At 40.3% G+C, this 23004-nt stretch overlaps 3 protein-coding genes across 3 annotated transcripts; 2 read left to right on the top strand and 1 right to left on the bottom strand.

The window, feature by feature from the left end:
- Window positions 1-4: 4 nt before the first annotated feature.
- LOC145453199 (1,4-alpha-glucan-branching enzyme-like) lies at window positions 5-7786 on the top strand. The gene is made up of 15 exons (XM_080331173.1): window positions 5-166; window positions 738-904; window positions 1131-1246; window positions 1531-1668; window positions 1974-2200; window positions 2865-3074; window positions 3316-3431; window positions 3502-3629; window positions 3690-3788; window positions 4464-4574; window positions 5177-5348; window positions 5410-5594; window positions 6303-6433; window positions 6656-6773; window positions 7551-7786. Exons 1-15 carry the CDS (start codon window positions 54-56, stop codon window positions 7596-7598), a joined length of 2079 nt encoding a protein of 692 aa, XP_080187299.1. The 5' UTR covers window positions 5-53; the 3' UTR covers window positions 7599-7786.
- LOC145453202 (NADH dehydrogenase [ubiquinone] 1 alpha subcomplex assembly factor 3-like) lies at window positions 7702-10667 on the bottom strand. The gene is made up of 4 exons (XM_080331176.1): window positions 10443-10667; window positions 9831-10011; window positions 9704-9770; window positions 7702-8044 (listed from the first exon to the last, which is right to left on the bottom strand). The coding sequence occupies exons 1-4, from the start codon at window positions 10517-10519 to the stop codon at window positions 7800-7802; spliced, it is 570 nt and encodes a 189-aa protein (XP_080187302.1). The 5' UTR covers window positions 10520-10667; the 3' UTR covers window positions 7702-7799.
- Window positions 10668-11410: 743 nt separating this feature from the next.
- On the top strand, window positions 11411-19909 carry LOC145453958 (protein SPMIP1-like). The gene is made up of 2 exons (XM_080331921.1): window positions 11411-11900; window positions 17804-19909. Exons 1-2 carry the CDS (start codon window positions 11585-11587, stop codon window positions 18049-18051), a joined length of 564 nt encoding a protein of 187 aa, XP_080188047.1. The 5' UTR covers window positions 11411-11584; the 3' UTR covers window positions 18052-19909.
- Window positions 19910-23004: the final 3095 nt, after the last annotated feature.

The following is a 23004-nucleotide window of genomic DNA, read 5'->3' as shown; positions in this document are numbered from 1 at the left end:
TGTGCGTTGTTTAGTTCTGTATAATTGAAGCGCCTCGGTTGAATAAATTCGGGATGAACGTGGTCATCGATTCGAGCGAGGTTGAAAAATACCCAATACCGGATTTATCCAAATTGCTGGACCTTGATCCGTACCTGAAAAGGTTTGAATCCGACCTATGTCGTAGGTAAGTGGTAATGAATCAGCCCTTTGAAATATTTTGCTACGAAGAGTCAATTGCGATTGACTTATCAATATGCCATTTTCAGACCTTTTTCTATTTTCAGAGTAACCTTTGCCTTCTGACTTAGCTTACCTTTACTAAAGTAGTTTTTAGACTTCTTCCACTTCTACTTGTAAATTTTTAAGCTGAAACTTTTTTGCACGTCTGGATTTTGCAAAGCAGAGGTAATGTTGGGATGTGTTTGTAGCACTCTTCTGAGTGAAATTGTCCTGACAACCTACTGAAATAGCTCCCGAATCAAGTTAAACTGAATATTTTTTTTGGCAAATGCATTGTCGTAGTCAATTTGTGATACTTCATTCAAATTTGGAAGTAGAAGAACTTCTTTTAGTAGTTTTGAGTTTGACACATCTTGAGATATTGTACTTAATTCAGTAAAGTATTTTATACTTCTCTTCTTTCTATATATAAATAATATAGGCCGATGTAGGCCTACTACTATAATATAATTATGTAGCCTACTTAAGTAGTGATACTGATCACTGACAACTTTGACTACATCTGTTCATTTCAGACACGCCATCTTTTCGAGAACGAAGGACGCTATCGATAAAGCAGAAGGCCTGGACCAGTTTCTGCAGAGTTACAAGAGGTTTGGCGTTCGTCAAACAGCCTGCGGCAGCGTCGAATGTCTCGAATGGGTTCCCGGCGCTACGGCTGTGTTTATTTTTGGAGCATTCAGTAAGTAGCCTATGCTTCAGAGTAGAAGTGTATGTACAACTTCTATATACATAGGAATAATACATTCATATTGAAATAAGCCCGAATATTTTCGGCTGACACTTGTCAGGGGTAATTATCAGCAACTAGTAGACACTATGAATACGTTATTCAATTGAATATTGTAGTTCTGTACCTCCGAAAGTGTCTTCGTGTACGGTTTCTGTAACGTGGAGTTATTCTTCAGATGATTGGAACAAGTTTGAGTTTCCGTATGAAAACCTGGGATACGGCAAGTGGAAATTGAAAATCCCGCCAAAGGCAGACGGGACGTGCGCGATTCCTCATTTAAGCGAGATCAAGGTTTGTATTTAGTAAGCGGGCTCGCATTTCAGAGGTTTGTTGGTAAGGGCGTCAGTGCTACTATATGCTACACAGGGCTGGCTACCAGATTTCGAAAATCTGTTATGATTTGACTGGGCAGTAGGGAAATACTCAATCCTATGACGACACCTCAGCGGTTGCACAATGAATCTCACCGCAGAACTTTATTCTGGCCGCTTTCTGATCTATGCAATATATAAATATACAACTTAATTCGGTCATTTTCGGTGCTTCATGTTAGTCGACGGTCCTGTTTGTCTCAGCTCGTGATTGTAACACCGAATGGCGAACACGTGGAGCGCATATCGCCGTGGGCAACCTACGTCGTAAAACCGAAGAAGAATGAGGGCGTCACTTACAAGTGGTTGTTCTATAACCCATCTCCGGACACGGTATACAAGGTAGGTATTGGTTGGGTTGTCTTCAATCCCATTCTAGATGCTCCAGATCGGTGCTTTCTGCTTTTCTCACATTAATTGTTACATTGTGACATGGGACTAGTGGAAAGTACACCACTAACTATATATATGACGTCAGAAAGCGTTCTACATAGCGGTCTAAATATTGCTATCATTTGGTGTTGTATTTCCTTTCTTGATAGATAAGCCTTCAACTAGTTCAACGTCTTGCATTTTGCGATTAAGAATATTAAAATATAAATATTTCTGACGACACCGGTCAATGATTTGCCCCATTTTCATCTCAGTTCAAGCATGCACGTCCCGCAAAGCCGAAAGCCCCGCGTATTTACGAGGCGCACATCGGTATCGCGTCTCCCGAGGGAAAAGTGTCGACGTACAAGAACTTCACGCAAAACATGTTGCCGAGAATCAAATATTTGGGATACAATTACATTCAGCTAATGGCGGTGATGGAGCACGCCTACTACGGCAGCTTCGGTTATCAAGTGACCAGCTTTTTCGCGCCTTCCAGGTTTGTGATTTCTTACAGATTGTGTTAACTAGGCTTCTGGGGGTACAAAACTTCAATATTTAAACAGCCAGAACTTTTGTGTTACTAAATTTATTGTGCTCCTGTCAATGGTAAGTAAACGGACGTGCTCGTGACATAAACCAACCAGAGCTAGTCAAAGTAATCGGTGATTGGTACTCATTACTCAAGTAGTGACAATCTTGTATATTTCTGCAATAAGCCGTTTCCAAGACGTGCCAAAACTACCTTGAATGGGAGTAGAGTTTCAGAAGCAGTTTATGGAAGCATACTTTTGGCAGTTGTCAGAGGTGGCTACCTCCAAATTACAAGACTAATGCAACATCCAATTGATCAGTATACTCATATTGAAAGGAATCCGAATATTTTCGATTGACACTCGTCAGGGGCAATCGTCAGCAACTAGTAGAGAATTGGGAAGAACATTGGATATCAACAATTGTATCACAAAATGATATGCCGATTGTTGATATACAATGTTGTTTCCAATTCTCTATCAGTTGGTAACGATCCGGGCTACCCCTAACAAGTGTCAGGGGAAAATATTCGGGCTCATTTCAATATGATTATATACTATTCAATTGGATATTGAAGTTCTGTACATCCAAGAAGTTTTTATAATATATCAATGTTTTTGATGTCGCAGCCGATATGGCACGCCTGAAGATCTGAAGGCGTTAATCGACACCGCCCATGGAATGGGGATCTCCGTCCTGCTGGACATTGTGCACAGCCACGCGTCGAAAAACGTACTGGACGGGCTGAATCAGTTTGACGGGACCGACTCGTGTCATTTCCATGGCGGACCGCGAGGATTTCACGATCTCTGGGACAGCAGATTGTTCGATTATTCCAAGTAAGCATGTGCCTGGTATTTGGATCGTGAATTCGGAACAATATCAAGGTTTCGCCGACCCCTCCTGTGTAGAGAGTTTCTATAATGGAAAGGTGATTGCGGTCTCAATTTGAGAGCATTAAAACATCAAGTCGCTGGCTTCCTTTGCAATGCCGTGGGAAACATGATTGGGAAAAGTGTATTTACTGCACCTGAGAGAGAATTCTGCCGAGCTTGTTACCACGAAACCCATATTATTCAGATGGGAGGTTCTGCGATTTCTTCTTTCAAACGTCGCGAGCTACATGGACAATTTCCAATTCGACGGGTTCCGCTTCGACGGGGTGACGTCCATGATATACCACGACCACGGGATAAGTAGGTCGTCGAATTGGTGTGGTGCGATCGGCCCGTTTCTCGTATTTTTGATCAAGTTTACATTTTCCAGGCCGGGGATTCTCTGGCGGGTATCACGAGTATTTCGGTCTGCACATCGACATCGAATCTGTCGTGTATTTGATGTTGGTCAATCATGTCATGCACAAATATTATCCGTCTAGCATCACTATTGCAGAGGTATGTGTAAAACGGGTGTACTATTCCATTGTGTTGGTGCTGTAAGGCTCTTGTGTGCAGGATGTATCTGGGATGCCGGCGATGTGTAGGCCTATTGAAGAAGGCGGCATTGGATTCGATTACAGGCTGGCGATGGCAATCCCTGACAACTGGATTAAGGTAATGGACCTCAAAGAATATAAGGCCAATTCTACACATTATAAATGATTTGGTGTATTTTCGACCACACCTATTTCATTGCACTTTATGACAATGAGCATTGTGATGCATCACAAAAATAGCAATTTGTGAACTGTCATATCTTCGGTTCTAGTAAATCGATTTCAATAAAATTTGGTTTTCTGAAATCAGAAGATGAAGTGCTGTATGCAAACCAATTTTTATGAAAATCTAAGATGGTGGGTTACATGACCGGGATCAACTGACATGGAATGACTGTGGATCGATCACAACGTCACTAATGTGAGTAGCTTTGTGCTACGTTGTCGTATGCTGAAATGCGGACAATCGGGATTTCAAGGCTGCTACAGTGGAAAATAGTATCCAAACTATAATTTTTGTTAATAAATTATAACTGAGTGGCAGGTAGCGTGTAATTTCAGTACTCTAAATCACAACTTGATTCGATCCATTACAAATAATACTCGACTAAGATTAGAGTGCTCCAATCATTGTGCCAATGCTAGTCATGACAGCTAGGCATTGAAAAAGACGAGTGTCATAATCAAAGATAATCAAAGCAGTCAGCGTTGCCATTCAGATATCGTGACAAGCACTGGAATGCACTCATTTTCAGCATGCGTTCTATGAATTTTTATATCCGTTTGCTTGTAGATGCTGAAAGAGCAATGCGACGAAGAATGGAAGATGCAGCATATCACTTTCACGCTTAACAACAGGAGGTACAAGGAGAAGTGTATCGCTTACGCTGAAAGTCACGATCAGGTATGAAGCTTTTTGGTAATCGCAATGTTCAGTTTTTGTATTGCTTTAAGACTATGAGATTTCAACTCAGTATAGGAAAATCCTTTGCTGGTGGTGGCATGAAAACGTTGTATGGGCAACAAGTTGTTTTCTACTAAGATAGTACCTTGCTGCAAATATCACTTTGAATGTGGCCCGTAAAGCTTTTTTTAAAAGTTATTCTTGTTTACTTTCACTGTACAATTAAATTGTATAATCATATTGAAATGAACCCGAATATTTTCAGCTGACACCCGTCAGGGGTAATCGTCAGCAACTAGTTGAGAATTGAAAAGAACATTGTATATCAACAGCCGTATCACAAAATATGACGTCTCCGCCTCGATTATTCGAAATTTACTATTCAATTCTATGTTTAAGTTCTGCACCTCTGAGAAGCTCTTCGAATACTTTTACTATTTAAGTGAGGTTTTCAGATTGCTTCTAATTCTACAGTTTTTGTGCAAAACTATACACTTGTTGCAGAGTAGAAATCCAGGAGATTGTTTTCACTTCTTCATGAGTAGCAACTCTGACTACTTTGAGTGCATCTGTGCAGTTATCAGGCCTCGATATTTATACAGGCCTTGGTCGGAGATAAAAGCCTCGCATTTTGGCTGATGGACAAAGAAATGTACACCAACATGTCTGAAATGTCGGAGCTGACGCCCGTTATAGACCGCGGCCTGCGGCTTCACATGATGATCCGGCTGGTTACACACGGACTCGGGGGAGAGGGATACCTGAATTTTATCGGTAGGTGATATCGTATTCGAGTTAAACTAGTCAGTCTGTGCTAACAGTGTGGGTTGTTAAGGAAATGAATTTGGTCATCCGGAATGGCTTGATTTTCCACGAGCAGGCAACGGGGAGAGTTATCATTACGCGCGGCGGCAATTTAACCTTGTTGACGACGAGCTATTAAGATATCGGCATCTGTATAACTTTGATGCGGCCATGCAAGCAGCTGAAGAAAAGTACAACTGGCTGTCTGCTTCACAGGTGACTCTTGGTGTTTGTTGCCAACTTGTCATCAACTATCACGAGTTTTAGCTAGCTTTCTCGACTGTATGCGGTTGAAGCAGTAATGATTTTTCAATTGTGGGCAGGTAAAGCAGTAGTGCATCTGATGCAAGTCTTCATAAAAGGCATACGCGACATTGAATTTTTGATTGGAATACATTTTTTGAAGTACTTCAACACTGAACGAGTAAAAAAGAATTGCATGCCCACGCCAGCACCAATCATTCTAAAATCTCACTGCCAACTTGAGAGTTGTAAATTGTTTCACGTAAGCCATATTGTCATGAACATGTCCCTTAGGGCTGTAAAAACTTCGCGATTGCTGGTTGGAATGGATTCAAATTTGGTGTGCATTTTTTTTACGGAACCTGATGATTTAATCGCCTAGCAAGCAAGATTTGGAGAAAAAGTTTTTTTAGGACAGCCCTAACGGCCATGCACTGTAGTATTGTACAATGTGTGATTGTGCTTTGTGCATCGATATTCAATTGTTGGTGGTGATTATACAAATTCAAAATCCAGATTTTGACCCAACAGGCAGCATTGGAGCAATCCTAAAAGTTCGCAGAATAAAATTATTTAGTCAAAATCAATCCAGTCAACGGAATAATCGAAAGTCCAATTCAGACGTGTCCTGGATTTGACGTAACGTCGGTAATCCCAACAAGCTATTTTGTGCATTTTCAGGGATACGTGAGCCGTCACCATGAAGGTGACAAGGTAATTGTGTTCGAGAGGGCGGGCGTCGTATTCGTGTTCAATTTTCATAAAGACAAGAGCTACACGGACTATCAGATCGGTGTTCACGAGCCGGGAAAGTATCCTTTCACCAAACCCGCAAAAACTACGTTAATTTATTATGTGATACTCATTACCGCAAGGGTCAGTAATGAGGCACTTCTACTTTTCAGTTTTACCTACCCGCACTGCTTGCTCGGGTGATTTCTGAATGCTTTCTTCATAGTTACCGCAGTATAGTTGCTGTTAATCCGACAGCCCATCGCATATTGTACCATTGCGTCCTTGACTGTATTTGTCAGATACACGATAGCCTTAGACACTGATGACGAAAGATTTGGTGGCCACAAGAGAAACGACCATTCCATACGATTTTTCACTGTCAACGAGCCATTCGATAATCGTACCAATTCCCTGAAGGTCAGTTATGTTAGCATCGTGTAACGGTATTTATTTCAATAATTTTTTATGACTCAATGCGGTCGAAGTTCATCTAGTTCGCATGTTACACTAGCAATACACTAGGTATTTTTATTCCAAAATTATGATTTTGTATATCGTAATAGTTGGCAGCAACAAAATAATTCTACAGTTTCACTGTTTTCACTAATTACTCGCGTGGTTATGTTTTTAGACTGCTCGAACTTGACAATTTGATTTTGTGAAGTAGAGAGAGAGTAGTTTTGGTATGCTTGAATCACTTTTACAAGTGAGTTTGTAATTTTGGATTTTGTGAAGTGGAAAGTACTTTTGGGGTAGTTTGATCACGTTTGCGATTGAAAGTGTCATTACAACTAGGTGAAATGTGAGGCCATACGTGTCTCATGGTAGCTGAATACTATTCTCGATATTGTGCGTATTTGTGGTGTATTTTGCATTGATTACCCTACAATTTCCTAAGCAGGAATCTGTGATTAACTGCTTCAGGCACTAGATCCCTAAACGAAATTTATTCGCCTCGAGTATTTTTCCGACCTTTATTTTCTGCTTCGACATGAAGTAATTGCGACAAGTCTCAGAATTTGTTACCTCTACTTGTGTCCAAATACAATTTACATCGTTACTTGAACTCAGGTATCAAAGCTGGGCCACCTCTGATAGTATCCAGAACTTGTTTTACCGTAATGTACCTACATACAGCCTGTATACCTACTCCTTTATTAGCTGTTCACTTATCGGTTTAAACTGTTGTTCCAGGTGTACATGCCTTGCAGATGCGCGTTCATTCTTGCCAAAGACGAATGATCTCGAACTATGCAACAACAACGTGCCACCACTACAGCAATACTCGCCGCCAACTTTTGTTTACGCCCTGTTTCAGACTTATCGCTACGACAGTACACACACGTGCAGTATCTTCTGGTGCTTTTTCAAAATAATTTCTATCAATCCAAAGGAAATAAATAACATGAAATGTTGAATCATGATAGCAATGGCTGAACATGATTATATATTGTCGAGAGGCAATCGTTTGCGGTTTTGAGGATTGGGAAGCTGCGGTCTTGTCAGTTCGGTTAACGGTAACAACGCAGCGCCGATCAGTCCAGGTCTTTCGCGCTGTAAAAGGTTATACGTCCCGCAGGCATTTTTCGTATCCTGAATTTCCATGGCAATGCCGCGCCGCGTCAAAATTTTTGTTACTGCGGGATCGATTCGCTCAAACCGTGTGCCCGTTCCGATAACTATTAGCTCTGTCGAAAAAAGGATGTTAGCGAGGAATAATGTGGATATTCTCCAGTGAGTGGTCGCGTTTAGGGCTGGGCAAGATGGAGGATCTGTGTCATGGGATTTTGAGTCAAGTCTTCTAATATCACTCATTGTGATGTCAGCAAGAATTACTTCTATTTTTTCAAATACTTCAAGTGGATTTCGCCTACTAGCATTACTTCCTCAGGTGGTAATGGTTTTAGATTACTTCTATTTGACAGTTTTCAATTTTTTAGGCAATACTATTATACTTGGTCAATTGCAGGGTTGTAATGACTTTTAGATGACTCGAGTCAATTTCTCGAAATATGGAAATGACTCGACTCTAGTCAATCTGCGTATTCACTCAACTTGGACTCGAGTCATTGGGCATGACTCGAGACTCCAACGGCAAAGACCGACATTTCATTATAATTTCGAAGAATAGTAAAGTAACCGCACTATTGGTACTGGTACTTGAAAATGCGACCAGAAACTGCTAAAAGTGGGGATAATTACTATAATATAATTGCGAACCATTCGATATCACTAAACAAAGTTACATAAAGGGGGTTTAACAAGACAAGCAGTCAGAACAATGACATGGACTCGAGTCTAGAGGTGGTCAAAGTAACGCCGGATTTTCTACTAAAGTAGGAGTTGTGGTTCACAAGTAAGTAAAGAGGTATTTTACGCATATTTGTGCCAACAAAACTGAAAACTCAAGTAGAAGTCGAAGTCTATAATCATAACTACTTGAAAAGTAGAGTCGGTACAACAAAATCTACTTCAAGTACTTCAAAAAGTAGAAGTACTTCGTTACTGACCACCTTTGCTCGAGTCATAATATCATAAATCGGACTCGACACTGCTCAATAACTTGGACTTGACTCGGCGGTGAATTGAAAATGGCTTGACTTGGGGGTCAAAACTATAAAAGTGAGATTGACTTGTGACTTGGTTACAACCCTGGTCAATTGCCTTTATTTCTACTTGAGTACAGACAGTAACTTCTTTGACCACCTCTGATTAACAGAGACCAAAATATGTACGCTTGGTGACCAAAAACAAAATGAATAATTTATTCATACTGAAATAACCTCGAATATTTTCTGCTGACACTCACCAGCTGTAATAGTCACCAACTAGAGTACTGAAACAAGAGCTTTGTACAATGTACATGTACATCAACAGTTGGAGTGCATCTGTTCACTGGAATATATTCTAATTTTCATACCTGTGATGTCATATTTAGTGATGCGAGTGTGGATATACATTATACAAAGTCAATTTGAACTCGCTACTATTTGATGACGAGTGTTAGTCGAATTTATTAAGGTTTATTTCAATATAAATATATCATTTAATTGTATTCAAGTTATGTACCTAGAAAAGTTTCTTCATAGTAAAGAGTGTCAGTTGCAGTCAATGATGAATTATTTCCAAATTATTGACACTAATGCTGTTTCTAAGAACGTGGGTAGGCTTTGGTTAATGTTTGGAATGATATCTCGAGTCAGGGTTTCAAGGTTCCTCCAGTCATTAAATAATGTGCCATATAATTTACGTATTCAAACATATTGGCTGTTTAGTCAATTGTATTTGAGTAACCTACTCGCATCCTTATACCCAGCCCTAGTCACGATATTCGAGAGTTCCCTTACCTATGGGTGGGTATATGATTCCAAATATGGACAAAGTCCTTTCATTGATCTCCTCAACACTACCGACCTGAGAAATACAAATTGGTTACTGAGACTGTCACTGACTGAATTTACACAAGTGACATACATTCCATCGGATCACTGTGCCTGGTAACAGTGCTATTGACCCGGTGACGTAGTTGTCTCCAAACTGAAAACCTCCGATTGACAGACCAGTCGGCTGGTAGATTGTGCCGCTTCTGTCCGCCGATCCTAGTGAAATGGTGGTTTTTGCTATGGCATCATCATGTTCGAGTTTGCTCTTTCGCCTGTAAACGAGAGTCATTATCTGGTAGTCCTCCTGACTCCTGAGGCTATACATGTAGTCAAAGCAGTCATCTATGTTAATCAAGTTGGAGGAAAAATGATATTTTCAAATTCATTATGGTTATGGCACTTTGCTCTGCTTTGGAAAGATGGATATACACATTTCATTTGGAATGCTGAATGACAATATGACTGTCAGGTCATCGAGTTTACTGGAGGAAAAGTGATAATAATAACTACCAAAGCAACTGTAGCAAAGATTTCACTCACGTTTACAAAAGAAGGAAATCCATTAATGAAGTAGCATGATATATTCTATAGATAATGCTGGAGTTGTAGTGAAGATATTTGAAGATTGTATAGTACTTGATTTATATTGGTATAGTATAGTATGGCAGAAAGCAGTAAATAACAACTGAGGAAACATACTCACTTGGCATTTAGTGAGAAACATCTTCTGCATGAGATTACCGGCTGTAAGAGCCTTCCAGTTTTTATCAAGGTAGACATTCAATTAAACAGTGTTATGATGAGTAATGAATTGACCTTGAACACCAACTGGTGTATGATTAATGTGTTGCATTGGTGTTCTATTATAGCAGCTGAAATGCACATGAATATCATATTACTACGCGTAGTTTTCGGTAGGCTATACAACCCCGTCATTAAAATTAATAGTTTGGTATGAAACAGTCATTATTCTCACCCTGTATGGAATCGGTGTCCTGTGCTCACACTGTTTTATTTTTCAATAAATTACTTCAAGTTGGAAAATCACCGCTGCTCACTTGTTATATCAGGCAAAACGTACCGAGATTCCAGTAGGGATTCTCACAATTCAGACTTCGGAATTTAAACTACCTGTTTTTCATACCATTGTAGACTAAACGTCCAAGATATTACTTTCGACTCGTTTCTATCTATTCAGAAAAATGCGATCTCCTGAAGTTTCAACATGATTTAATAAATATGCTAAATAAGCAGCTGACTGTAATCTACAATCTCTATAATGTAACTATATTTTATATGGCTTTCATAATATCAACGATACGCATGAGTACATGTGATCGTTACGGTTCATTAATCAACAGCTGATGAATAAATAATGAAATAAATTATATTCTACGAGTTTGTAAATTCAATCAGTTTATAGTATCATTGTGGTGATGCATATTGTGAAGAATGTGTTGACTATCCCGATTCATATTTGCCAAATTTCCCCAAAACGAGGGACACGTTATAGCGATTTCGTATCATGGCAACAACCGAATAGAAGGCTGTCTCCTTTGCGGGAGGTCGAAGTTTCCCTGTATAATATTTTATGGAAGTCGAGTTGAGACATAGCTGTGATTTACGAGAGTGTGATGCTTCCTGTATTGACTAAAATGAATAAGAAAGCTGCCTTAATGGAAATGCAAATAAAACGAAGTAAATGATATTCGATGTTGGCTATATAACGGAAGGTACATAAATCTAAATCCGATATGACATGAGCAAATACACTCTACAGGAACTTTTGGTTAGCTTTACATATTCAGCTCCTAATCTCCTTGCTATAACTTCACACCAATAAGCATGGCTCGTGAACTTAACATGGACACTCAGCGGCAAAATTTCTGGAAGGAGGCCGTCCGAAAAGAGGCATATGTTAGATTAGCGTGGCACGAAAAATACAGCGCCGAATTCGGACGGGAGAAATCGTCAGTACGACGACAAGACAGAACCAAAAAGCTAATGGAAATGGTTCCGAAACCGCCCGAGAAATCGCTCACGTTGCCGGTGATAAATTACCCGAAGAAAAAACCCACATTGGCGTCCATCAATATGATCGCGGCGAAGAACAGCCAAGATCCGAACGCTCTTCTCGTAGAAATGCGAACGGTCACGCCAGGTACGTATGGTTTCGTTGTATAGGGATGCGTTAAATTGTGCCAAATAAAAGTTAATGCCGTAATATTTTCCTTGCTGAATTGGGAAAGTTTTAAAAAATCGCGACTCCGTCGAATGTAGCAATATTACCAAGAGTTTCATGAAATCCATGTAATTTAGCGCATCCAATTTTTTTCAAATTTTGGTGGTCTTTGACAGATATGAATATTTGAATGGGTTGTTTGTTGCAAACTATCGGTGTAGTCAGCATCCGCGCTATTCTTATCTAGAAGATTCAGAGTTTACACTGTGCAGATAAATATCCGTCTTTGCATAGTATTGTGTGTGCCATGATCGTTAAACGACTCCGAAAAAGCTAATATCCAATATGTTCCGAGTTGTAGATCTTCCTGGCTTTCTCCTGCATTGCCCAAGTTTGAAACAGTCGAAGTTCGGCTTGATATCGGATTATTTATTCTACTGTAAAATAAGACATGGAAAGACACTCATGCCTGCAAATTCATCATTGACGTAACCGTATTTTTCTATGATAATAGTACGTGGCAATCGTGATGTTGGGAAAATTTGGAGTCGAAATATGTTCGTGGTTCAATTCAGTATATTATTAACACTTTTATCAGATCAATACAACACAGAATTGTGATACAATGAAAATATGGTAAGCTGACAAAACGACGTGGAGTAGTATTTGAAATCAGGCACCCTCCGATAGTCTTATGAGCCTTGATATGAAATGCAGCTTCGTGAATTTCGACAAATTTTGACAAAATGAGCCTATAAGCTTTCAGTTCACACCGTAAGGACCAGCGCGGAGCATACGCGACACTTCATGACATAAGAGGGTATTCAATTGTTTGAAGAAACGTCCATTCATTGTTCAAAGTCGACTTGTCGCCAACGATTGTTTACATTTTCGAAATAAAGGTTTTGCTTGGAGTTACCTGAGGCTGCTCTTTGTTGTCATCGGCGCTTTTGCCAAGTCGAATCTCGCCCGGCAATGTTAAATGTTAAGAACCATAACGCGCCGTTAAATACACTCCGCAGTCACGTAAAATATGAACTCATACGAGCGCATATGTTCCTTTGCGTGTGTAGTGATGTAAATCCATGGAAGCATTTTAGGCGGAGATCGTAAGATAGGTGATCCTGAAGAATGCTAATCGTGTGATTAACAACTGCTAATCGCGACTAGGGCTGGGCAAAATCGAGTACCCGGGTGATTCGATTCTGAATCACGTATTCTGCTTCGAGTCGAGTCGAGTAATCGAGTATCACTTATTATGACGTCAGAACCGAATATAGCATTTCAAACTACAAATATGTACCTTTTATGCCACCACAAAGAATATAATGTCCGTTATCGATCATATTAAAGATAGCTAGGTATTTTTGGGACCACACTGATTTCATTTCACTGGGTGGCAATGATGTGGAATGATCATGACTTCAGAAATGCGTTATTCCCAGTAATGTTTGTGGTTTTGTACTATATGTATTGTATGCTACGGTACGACCAGTCAAGGTTTCAAGGCTTCGTCTGTGAAAATTAGTATCGAAACTATAAATCTTGTTGATGAATTAACTTTCAGCGGCGAGGAGCGTTTAATTTCAGTACTCGAAAAAATCGTATTTTACTACTCGACTCGAATCATTAAAATTACTACTCGATTCAGATTCGAGTACTCGAATCATTGTGCCCAGCCCTAATCGCGACACATAAACTTGGATAATGGTACGCGCGATGATTACTCGAGGTGTCCCGAGTTTTCAATCAAGTCGTGTCGTCTGTTGCATCATAATGCAACGACGCGTTATTAGCTGTCAGTTGTCAATTTGTTGAATCATAGTGTCCTATAGGACACTATGGTTGAATGTAATGGCAGCCTGCTGATAAAGATACTGCGGTTGTAATCGGTAGAATTATCATCGTGTGTAATGAGTACGGCACAGTGAAGAAACAGATTATATAAAATTGATAGATATATCGTTCTGCGATGGTGGGTACATAATTTGTTGATTGATTAGTGAAGCCATTACCTAGGAGACAATCGTCACGGTCATTGTCGGAAATATTCCCGCGTAGCAATGATACGCAGTGTACACAGTAGGGCTGTTCAAAAATAACCTTTTTTCCTGAATCTTGCTGGTTACTTGATTAAATCGTTAGGTTGCCTTAAAAAACGACGCACACCCAATTTGAATTCATTCCAACCAATATTCGCGGATTTCGTAGAGTTTGAAAATTTTGAATTTGCCTAAAAATGCAAAAAAAATTTTTTTTCAAATTTTCCTTCCAACCTTATGAAATTGTTGCGCTGTCTTCAAAAACGATGGAAAACAAATTTGACTCAATTCCAAGCTGCAGAAGCGGAGTCATTCAAGTTTTTTGATGATAATTCTGGGATGATCCACCAATCAAGGATAATCCCAGAATTATCAAAGAAAAACTGAAATAACTCCACTTCTACGGCTTCGAATTGAGTCAAATTTGTTTTGCATTGTTTTAGAAGACAGCGCAACTATTTCATGGGGTTGGCAGAAAAATTTGAAAAATTTTTTTATTTGCATTTTTAGGCAAATTCAAAATTTTCAAACTCTACGAAATTCGCGAATTCTGGTTGGAATGAATTCAAATTTGATGTTCGTCGTTTTTTAAGGCAACCTAACGATTTAATCAAGTAACCAGCAGGATTCAGGAAAAAAGGTTATTTTTGAACAGCCCTAGTACACAGTTTAACTAGTTAGCTATAATTTGTTCCGGTTTGTTAAATCATGAGATCAAAACACACTTTATGCGCTGCGATCAACCGGTTTCCTTAATCCTGGGTTGTTAAATCCTGATGAACGCTATAGCAGCTGATTGAAGATGAGTAGGCCTACTTCAGATTTTGTAAAGTGCATATTCGCGACAAACGCGAAATTACTATCGTCATACAAATAGGTGCAATTTTCGAACGTAAATTCGGTAGCCGCGATACGGGGGCTATTTTTCCCAACGCTATGAAAATTGCCTTATATACTGTTAAGTAGAAATGTAACTTCTCAAAAACACGAGCAATCGAGTAAGTATAGCGTAAGTACCCAAAACTATGAAAGAAGTATCTATTTCACGCTAATCATCTGACAATTTCGCCGGTTAAAGTGACGCAAACTTATCCTAAAATTACTTTCCTTTTCAAAATTATAATAAGTATGTAGAAGTGGCCTGAAGCACTGTCAAGTAGAATTGGAAGTAGCCAGGAAACATAACCACTCGAGCTAGCAATGAAAGTATAGGCAAAAAATACTTGACCAACACGAAAAATTAGAAACATACTCCGTTACTGACTGGTAACCGCCTCTGTTTCGGATATTCGGATACACTTACAGAAGTACAGAACTTCAATGTCGCTACAAACAATATGTTCATACTGTCAACTAGGGATGGTGTGAACGTGAGGTTCACGTTCGCGTTCTGTGTGTGAACCTCGGAAATTTAGAGGTTCGTGTTCACAACAGAACCTTGGTAGGTTCTGCACTGTGAACCTTTTGGTAAATTGTAATTTTCACTCCATTATAAGATCTTTGGCTCAAATTTATTGCATTTCAACTGCGGGCCACTCCATGCATGGTACTGGCAGCATATAAAATCAACGCTTAACGAGCATGCACCATGCACCTCGACAACCTTAAAAGTTTTAGTTGCTTTGTTGCAAAAATTTTCTCGGAATAACCAGCTTTCCGTTTGTGAATATTTAGTGACTATCTGCTGTGAGCTTGACCCGCAATCACACAACATCACGAGCGATATACGTAGTCAGCGAATGATGCTTATTCAACCAATCAATGACATTGATATCGTCTTCTGATGTAAAAAAATCGAACGGGCGTACGGGGTCAATCTTGACTTCATATCTTCACTGTATCATTAAAACCAAATCCGTGCGATTAAGGTGTTTGCTACTGCTGCATAACTTGTTGTTGTTTGTGGTATCGGTAGCGAGTATTGAAACCCGTAGTACACTCTGCTCCATATCAATGTAGCAATACTCAGACTCCGAACACATTGTCCGGTCTGGCTAAGACCGTTAAGGCGTAAGCTTATATTCCTTGGTAAGTCCTCGTCGAAATTGTTTGCAAAGCGACGGAATGTATTGATTTTACGCAATTATTATATCCTTTGATTACCGCTGTTGATACATTTAGCGACGTTTAAAACGCCGATATGTACTTCAGCATTGTGGCATTATGTGGACCGAGTCTTCGCTAGGTATCGTGTACATTAATATAGGCTATCACTTCATTGGAAGATAGGGTTGGAATTAGCAAGATGACGTCACGTGACGTCACGAGGTTCACGTTCGTGTTCACACAGAACCTTTCAAAAAGGTTCGCGTTCACACGAACCTGAACCTTTCAGAGGTTCACACCATCCCTACTGTCAACTTTATTCCGCTGAAAGCTTTTAACTTTATTCCGCTGAAAGCTTTTCGACTAACTCTCATCACCAAGCTTGGAGTGATATGAATTTGGCAATATGAGTTTTACTGGAGTTTTACTGGACTCGAACATGTCCTGGAAGAGTCATATTCAGTCCCTAGAAACTAAATTATCACCGAAGTGCGGCCTGTTCTACAGCCTTGGGCGCTTCATGCCAGCATGGGTTCTTCTGATACTCTTCAAATCCTTAATCCAATCGAAGTTACATTATGGCATCCTCTGTTGGGGGGCTGCCAGTAAAACTGCACTCAAGCCACTGCAGAAACTACAGCATAAAGTACTCCGAATCATAGCTAGGGCCCCAAAGGGTCCTGGCTGCCCATCCAATAAGTCGCTGCTGAAGAGATTCGGCGTCCTAAACATAGAAGATATGCGGAAACTAGAAATCGCCAAGTTTATGTATCAGTTTCACTGCGGTCGTTGCCCCGAATATTTCAATGACTTCTTTACCACTGAATCAAAAGCGCACAAGTACAACACACGCGCGTCCACGTCGTCCAAATATCATATGATCGACCGAAAAGATCATCGCTCCATCAAATATGCCGGACCTGATGTGTGGAACAGTATCCCGCCGGCCATCCGACAGTCGACGAGCATGTCCACATTCAAGTCGAAATACAAGCAATTACTACTAAATAAATACAGTCCATCCTCAAGATTACCGGACCACGACTGACCTATCGATCTCGCTTCCCATGACATGCCGCCCTATTTTCTTGTCGCATTCTTTTTCTATACTATCTTCTTTACTTTCATTCAGTGTGCATGCCTCCTCTTTACATCGCCTATAGGCCAAGGTGGGTGTCAGATTCCATAGACTACTCCTTGTCGCTTCGACATCTTCCTGTCATTTCATTGTATCGCATTTTTGTGGTGTATTGAACTGATAAAATTGCTAATAAACCCAATGATGATGATGATGATGAGCAATTGAACACATTGTTGGTTGCATTAGTTGTCTAAATATACTGATTAGTGTGAAATGCCGGTAATCTAATTCTAATCTAATTCGTGAAATGTTTCTTTGCTCTAATTCTAATTTAATTTTCGCAATGTTTTTATGTTCTAATTTTGATTATCATCTAATTTATGGTTTTCAAAAAAGGGCTCCGTTAGAACTGTATAGTGCGTAAGGAGCCAAACTTGGTGTAAAAATTTGCCATTCGTATGCTTATGAAAATGAACTCTTATTTCATATGAACTGAACTTGGGTAAATTTCGATGTTTACGCGAATTCAGTAATTTTAATTCTAATATAATTCGGAAATAAAATGTGTAGCTTTGATTCTAATTCTAATATAATTTCGAAGCAAAATGTGTAGCTATAGTTCTAGCTCTAATGTAATTTGGAAACGTTCAACATTTTCCAACTCTGGTTGGTTACGATATTCCAATATTTTGAAAAACTATTTCACACGCCAGGTGTCCGCGATCTCCTGTACCACGGCTTCACGAAGGAAGGCCGCGGCCGGTACCAGTACCTGCAGACGCGTAAGCTGAAGATACCCGAGGACAAGTACGACTACCCGCTCACGTCGTCTTGGGAAATCGGCTGGCGGCTGAACGAAGTGCAAAAGCAATTTCGCACGCCCAAGTACGGACGCTCGCGCATCGTGCGCGACACGTTTTTCAGGCGCACCGGGATTTTATACGACCCGGTGACCGCGTAACCGGAGACGGTTTGCGTTTCCGGATTTTGGATTGCTGATTTAGACTCGTCTTTTCTCGTGTGACGTCGGTTGCGTTTGGGGCGCGCGACCGGCTGTAATTCCGCAGGGCTGGCGACAAAGATTTGAGTGTCAATTTTTGTTGTTGCTCGTGATATTCGAGGTGTCTTTCGACTGTAATGGTCATTTACACCAGGCCGATATTCGTTATTTTGATTCCGTATCTGCCGACTTGTAGCACGGCCCACTTCTAGGCTTTTTTATTGACACCGCTCACGCGCGTCAGATATAATTAGAGCACGACCAAAATTGATCGATTCGCCGATAATGTCGGGCCGATATCACACTTCCAAAGAAATATCTGTATCAGCCATTAGAGGTGGAACAATATCGGTATTTTCGTGGAGTCACAACACGATAGTAGGTAGTTGGATATAACCTGTGACTGCCGGACTCGGAATATGGATATGGAAATATTTGATACAACTAGCAGGTGTGCACATGCAGCCTCTCCAGAATATTTCACGTTCATTGCTGTTCAAATCAATGCACTGAAGCTTCGGGAATGCCACTTAAGCTAAATGGTAGACCTTTTATTGACGGTTGAATACAGCGGAATATGCTGGCTATCGGATATATCGGTTGGGCTCTAATTGTAGTGATTCGAGTCGTGTAGTGACAGTCTATTTATTCGACTGACGCAATTTTACGTTATAGTTGAGACTAAGAATAATTTACCAACGAGAAATATGGTCTTGATACTTTCTTCCAACCGTAGGAGCCTTGGAACTTCGGTTGATCGTAATTTCTCATCCGAATCATTTTGCGGAAGGCTATTTGTTATTGTATATCCGTGGAAACGACATTTCTGCCAAGTTTACTGATCGATCCGCGCCATGACCGCTGAGCGCTGCGTATAATAGTCACGGTCAAGAGTTACAACATTGTTTTTAACCGGGAATATTTTCCTTGCGGGCACAAAAAGGATGTATACTCGAACTTTTTCCGCCATCATTACTGGTATGACGATATGAGAGATGCTCAAACCTTAAAACTAGACTCGGAATAGAATCACCCACATGTTCTCTATTTTGTGTAGCCCTACAAATCCGCCCTGGCCACGAGGCCGTGGAATTCAGTTTTTCTACATGTTTTGTTTACAACCGCACCTATATTTTCTACATCGCCGGCGCGTCCTTGCATAATGTATCGAAAACGAGTGGTGTGCAATTTCTCCTGCCATACAGACGCTACTGCACGCCTCCACGCCATTGTGTATACGCCTTACGAGATTTTTCCCGAATTTCGGGCTTCGGTTTCGTTTTCTGGTCACTGCGTTACAGATTCTCGAGAATTTCCGAAATTCTTAATTCCTACTGCCAGTGAATTTGATAATTTTCGTATTAACCTCTAATTTAAGATGAGATCTAGGAATTGCGTGCCATTGCTTAAAACGCTGAAGTTTTTACATCTCTGATGCTTCAAATCTTTGATGCTTGTTAATATGTCTGCAGATGCCTTGTGTCGTTCTGCCAACGTCTTATTGGTCGTTATCGCGGAAGGTCGTTAGGTCAAGTCAGACCCATGTTTTATCAGTTATATTGTTACTTTACGCTGAATCGTGTTTGTTTCCGAGTCCGTGTCGTAGTGTGGAATCGATTAATGAAATCTATTGTTCTTTAAATAATTACCGGCGCGCGTTACATAAGCGATCAATAGCCGGGTCACCTCCCATTCTTGCAGGTATTATCTTTGAGCACAATGGAATCGATTATGATAACTTGTCTTTTTATCCGGCCACGTCGGAAGTAATTACGCTGTTTCAATCGAGAATGTTTTTAATAAATTTGTAAAAAATCGACTCGCATTTGTGATTGTGTTTCGTACAACGATAATATTTCAGGGTATTTTAAGTGTTCCGATGAAACGGCTGCATTGACCATGGTACCGGGGACTATCAAGTCACCAGAATGGCCCAGATAGTCACACATACTATGTATCAATGGTTCTCAAAATATGGCTCGTGACTACGCTAATTTCAAGTACCATGATTCTCAAAGTCGCGCGAAACGGATAGCTTGAAGATACGTGGAATTTGACAAATTTCCGTTTGAATGTTAGAAAATTCAACTATAGCTTGGCTATACTTTTGTACAAGGTACAGTACATTTTCAAATCTACTATGCGTTGGCTGATAAACAGTGAATGCCTCGTGCAGACATGTTTTTGTAACCATTCGGCCTGATCACAAAAAATGTACCAACCCATGTATTACGCAATCCGATTTGGTATGACGATAACGTTCTACTGATTTTTGGTTTCTCTAGTAATATTTATCCTGCACGAGTAAGCAGAGAGGGAGTGATGGTTGGGTTGCGACATGATGAGGTTAAACCACCGATATCGCAGTTACGTTTCACAACTTTAGCTTGAAATCCGTTATTTTGAGTCGCGTGAAATGTGGTCGCAGAATGAAAGACTTGTAGTTGTAGAAGGACTCATCCAAGTCAGAGTAAACTTGTCATGTTAATATCGTATGTAAAATATACGCTATACGCATCGTTCAATGCGCGGCGTATAATTTAAAGAGGCACTGCAATCTAAAAATGATGTAGTCTCAAATTGAAGGGCAAAACGAAATATAAATTTTGGCCGCAGCCGTTTTCTTCAGAACGCCTCCGTAATGGAGCTGCAATGTATTGAAATTTCCACAGGGGCTTCACGCTCCAGCAGTCACGCAGAGATCAAACTTTATATAGTTGTCAGCCGATGTTATGAAGGAAATTGAATACACTAGGCCCGATTTTGACATGAATCTCCTGACTGGACATCTACCTTTGAACGCGGTATCTAAACCACCTTGGCGTGTACGACATATTTCCTTCATAACATCGGCTGACAACTATATAAAGTGTGATCTCTGCGTATCGCAGTCTTGTGATGTTTTGAAACGATGAAAATATTAATAAACCTGATTGATTGATTAATTGATTGACTGCTGGAGCGTGAAGCCTCTGTGGAAATTTCAATACATTGCAGCTCCATTTGCGGCGGCGTTCTGAAGAAAACGGCTGCGTCCAAACTTTTTCTTTCGTTTTGCCCTTCAATTTGAGACCACATCATTTTTAGAATGCAGTGCCCCTTCAAGGATTTAGCGCTCCATGAACTTGAATATTTCCTGCAATGAGTCCGTGACTTGAAGAAGGTTGGCGACCACTTCTGTATTGCGCTCGATACGACAGAGTCCTGCATTGAAGATATTACGAAGGATAATTTTCGGCGACTTCAATCACACTGAATCAATGACATTTTGCAAATATATCATGTTTCATAAAACTGTGAATAGCTTAGCCCACTGCAACTGGTTGCCAGTGTCGTGACAGACGGATCTGGATCACTCTCTAAAAATTTTCGGAACCACTGCTATACAATATTCATATCGTAGTTCATGAGTACAAAAATGGTCCAAGTAGCCATATCTGCAGTGAGTGTGTCAGTGATATCTAACGGATCCCAGAGTATAAAGACATCGATAAGACGATTGAGCTGACTTCGGATATGAGATATCGTTGATATGGGCCGCTGTAATTTGACTGTATGCTTTGCGAGATTTCTAATAGTGCAATGAACCAGGGCTAAGAAATATATCCAGTATCCACCATTAGTTTCTCGTACATTTATGCTTCGTAGCGAAGTGTAGCGGCATAGAGTTTCACACTAATGAATCTTTGACCAATACAGACTCAAAGATCTACTCAATAAGTTAGATATAAGCTCAAATGGGATCATTTTCTAAACCTATTTAGATCGGTAAGTCCCTACAATATCCCGATAAGAGAGCAACGCGGTACGGATGGATTAGAAATGCCGGCGCCTTGGCGTGCCTCTTGCTATCCAACGTGTGCGCGACGGGCAATCACAAAGGGCAGATAACAGCCTAATTACTAACTGTGGACTGTCTGCACTGCGATACTGCGTAGAGTCGGCGACAATCTGTTGGCTCGAGTTGAAAGTTAGTGACTTCCGTCCAATCCTAAATCACTTGATCCTGGATTGGAATTAGCATTGGCATGGGGAGGTAGCAGTAGTAGTATCACAGAACAGACTTGGACAACTAGATAATTCTAGTTGTCTAATTTCACTAAATTAGAGCGAAATACCAGTAATCTAATTCTAATCTAATTTGTAAACGCTAAGAATTTTCTAGTTGTCCAAGTATACGCATGGACATTGGACAACTAGATAATTCTAGTAGTCTAATTTCACTAAATTAGAGCGAAATGCCAGTAATCTAATTCTAATCTAATTTTTAAAAGCTGAAAATTTCCTAGTTGTCCAAGTCTGTCACAGAAGCATGTATGAACTGGTGATAAGGTGAGACTGAGGTCGTGCTTTCAGGAGGCAGTTTGTCGAACCGTAGGATCTACCCTGAATTACTATCCAATATCCATCCATAGTTCTTCAGAAACAGCAATATCTAATAAGAGAGACGACAGAATGGCTGTGATTCGCTTAATGTTTTAATAACATTTATGGCTTGTGTCATGTTAAGGCTTGATAGTATCAAGCCGTTGTCGCTATCGTATTGGCAGTCCTTGAACTTGTTTGCTGCATCATATTTCTCGGTAGTGTTCTAAAACATTACAACTTTTCAGTCATATTGAGATGGTACCCTGTTAACCTCGGCCGGCACAAATAAGTTTAACACCATGATTATGATGATGATGTGGAGGTAGGACTGGGAGTGACGATTTTCGATTCAAGACCCGTCCGAGATCGACTTGTACAAGGAATAATGTATGGGGGCTATTTTTAGCTTGTTTCTGTTCGTATAAGTCCCGAGATATAGGTGGGGGATGCCATTCAACTTGCCAGACTTGCGTCATCGTACGCGTATCGACAAAGTTAGACGATTCCGTTTATCATACTCCGACGATAATTCCAAAAACCATAACA

This window comes from Botryllus schlosseri, chromosome 13, assembly GCF_051294905.1.
Source record: "Botryllus schlosseri isolate E-star chromosome 13, Bs_hap1, whole genome shotgun sequence".
NCBI classification, from domain to species: Eukaryota; Metazoa; Chordata; class Ascidiacea; order Stolidobranchia; family Styelidae; genus Botryllus; species Botryllus schlosseri.
Note: the sequence above shows the minus strand (reverse complement) of the source record. Positions and strands in the feature narration are given on the sequence as shown.

Coding starts and splice junctions, on each gene's coding strand:
- LOC145453199 (XM_080331173.1), top strand. CDS start 54: ATGAACGTGGTCATCGATTCGAGCGAGGTTGAAAAATACCCAATACCG. Junction 3,432..3,501: donor ATACCACGACCACGGGATAA/GTAGGTCGTCGA, acceptor TACATTTTCCAG/GCCGGGGATTCTCTGGCGGG. Junction 3,789..4,463: donor TCCCTGACAACTGGATTAAG/GTAATGGACCTC, acceptor GTTTGCTTGTAG/ATGCTGAAAGAGCAATGCGA.
- LOC145453958 (XM_080331921.1), top strand. CDS start 11,585: ATGGCTCGTGAACTTAACATGGACACTCAGCGGCAAAATTTCTGGAAG. Junction 11,901..17,803: donor AATGCGAACGGTCACGCCAG/GTACGTATGGTT, acceptor TTCACACGCCAG/GTGTCCGCGATCTCCTGTAC.
- LOC145453202 (XM_080331176.1), bottom strand. CDS start 10,519: ATGTCTACCTTGATAAAAACTGGAAGGCTCTTACAGCCGGTAATCTCA. Junction 10,012..10,442: donor TGTTTCTCACTAAATGCCAA/GTGAGTATGTTT, acceptor TCTCGTTTACAG/GCGAAAGAGCAAACTCGAAC. Junction 8,045..9,703: donor AATCATATACCCACCCATAG/GTAAGGGAACTC, acceptor TTTTTTCGACAG/AGCTAATAGTTATCGGAACG.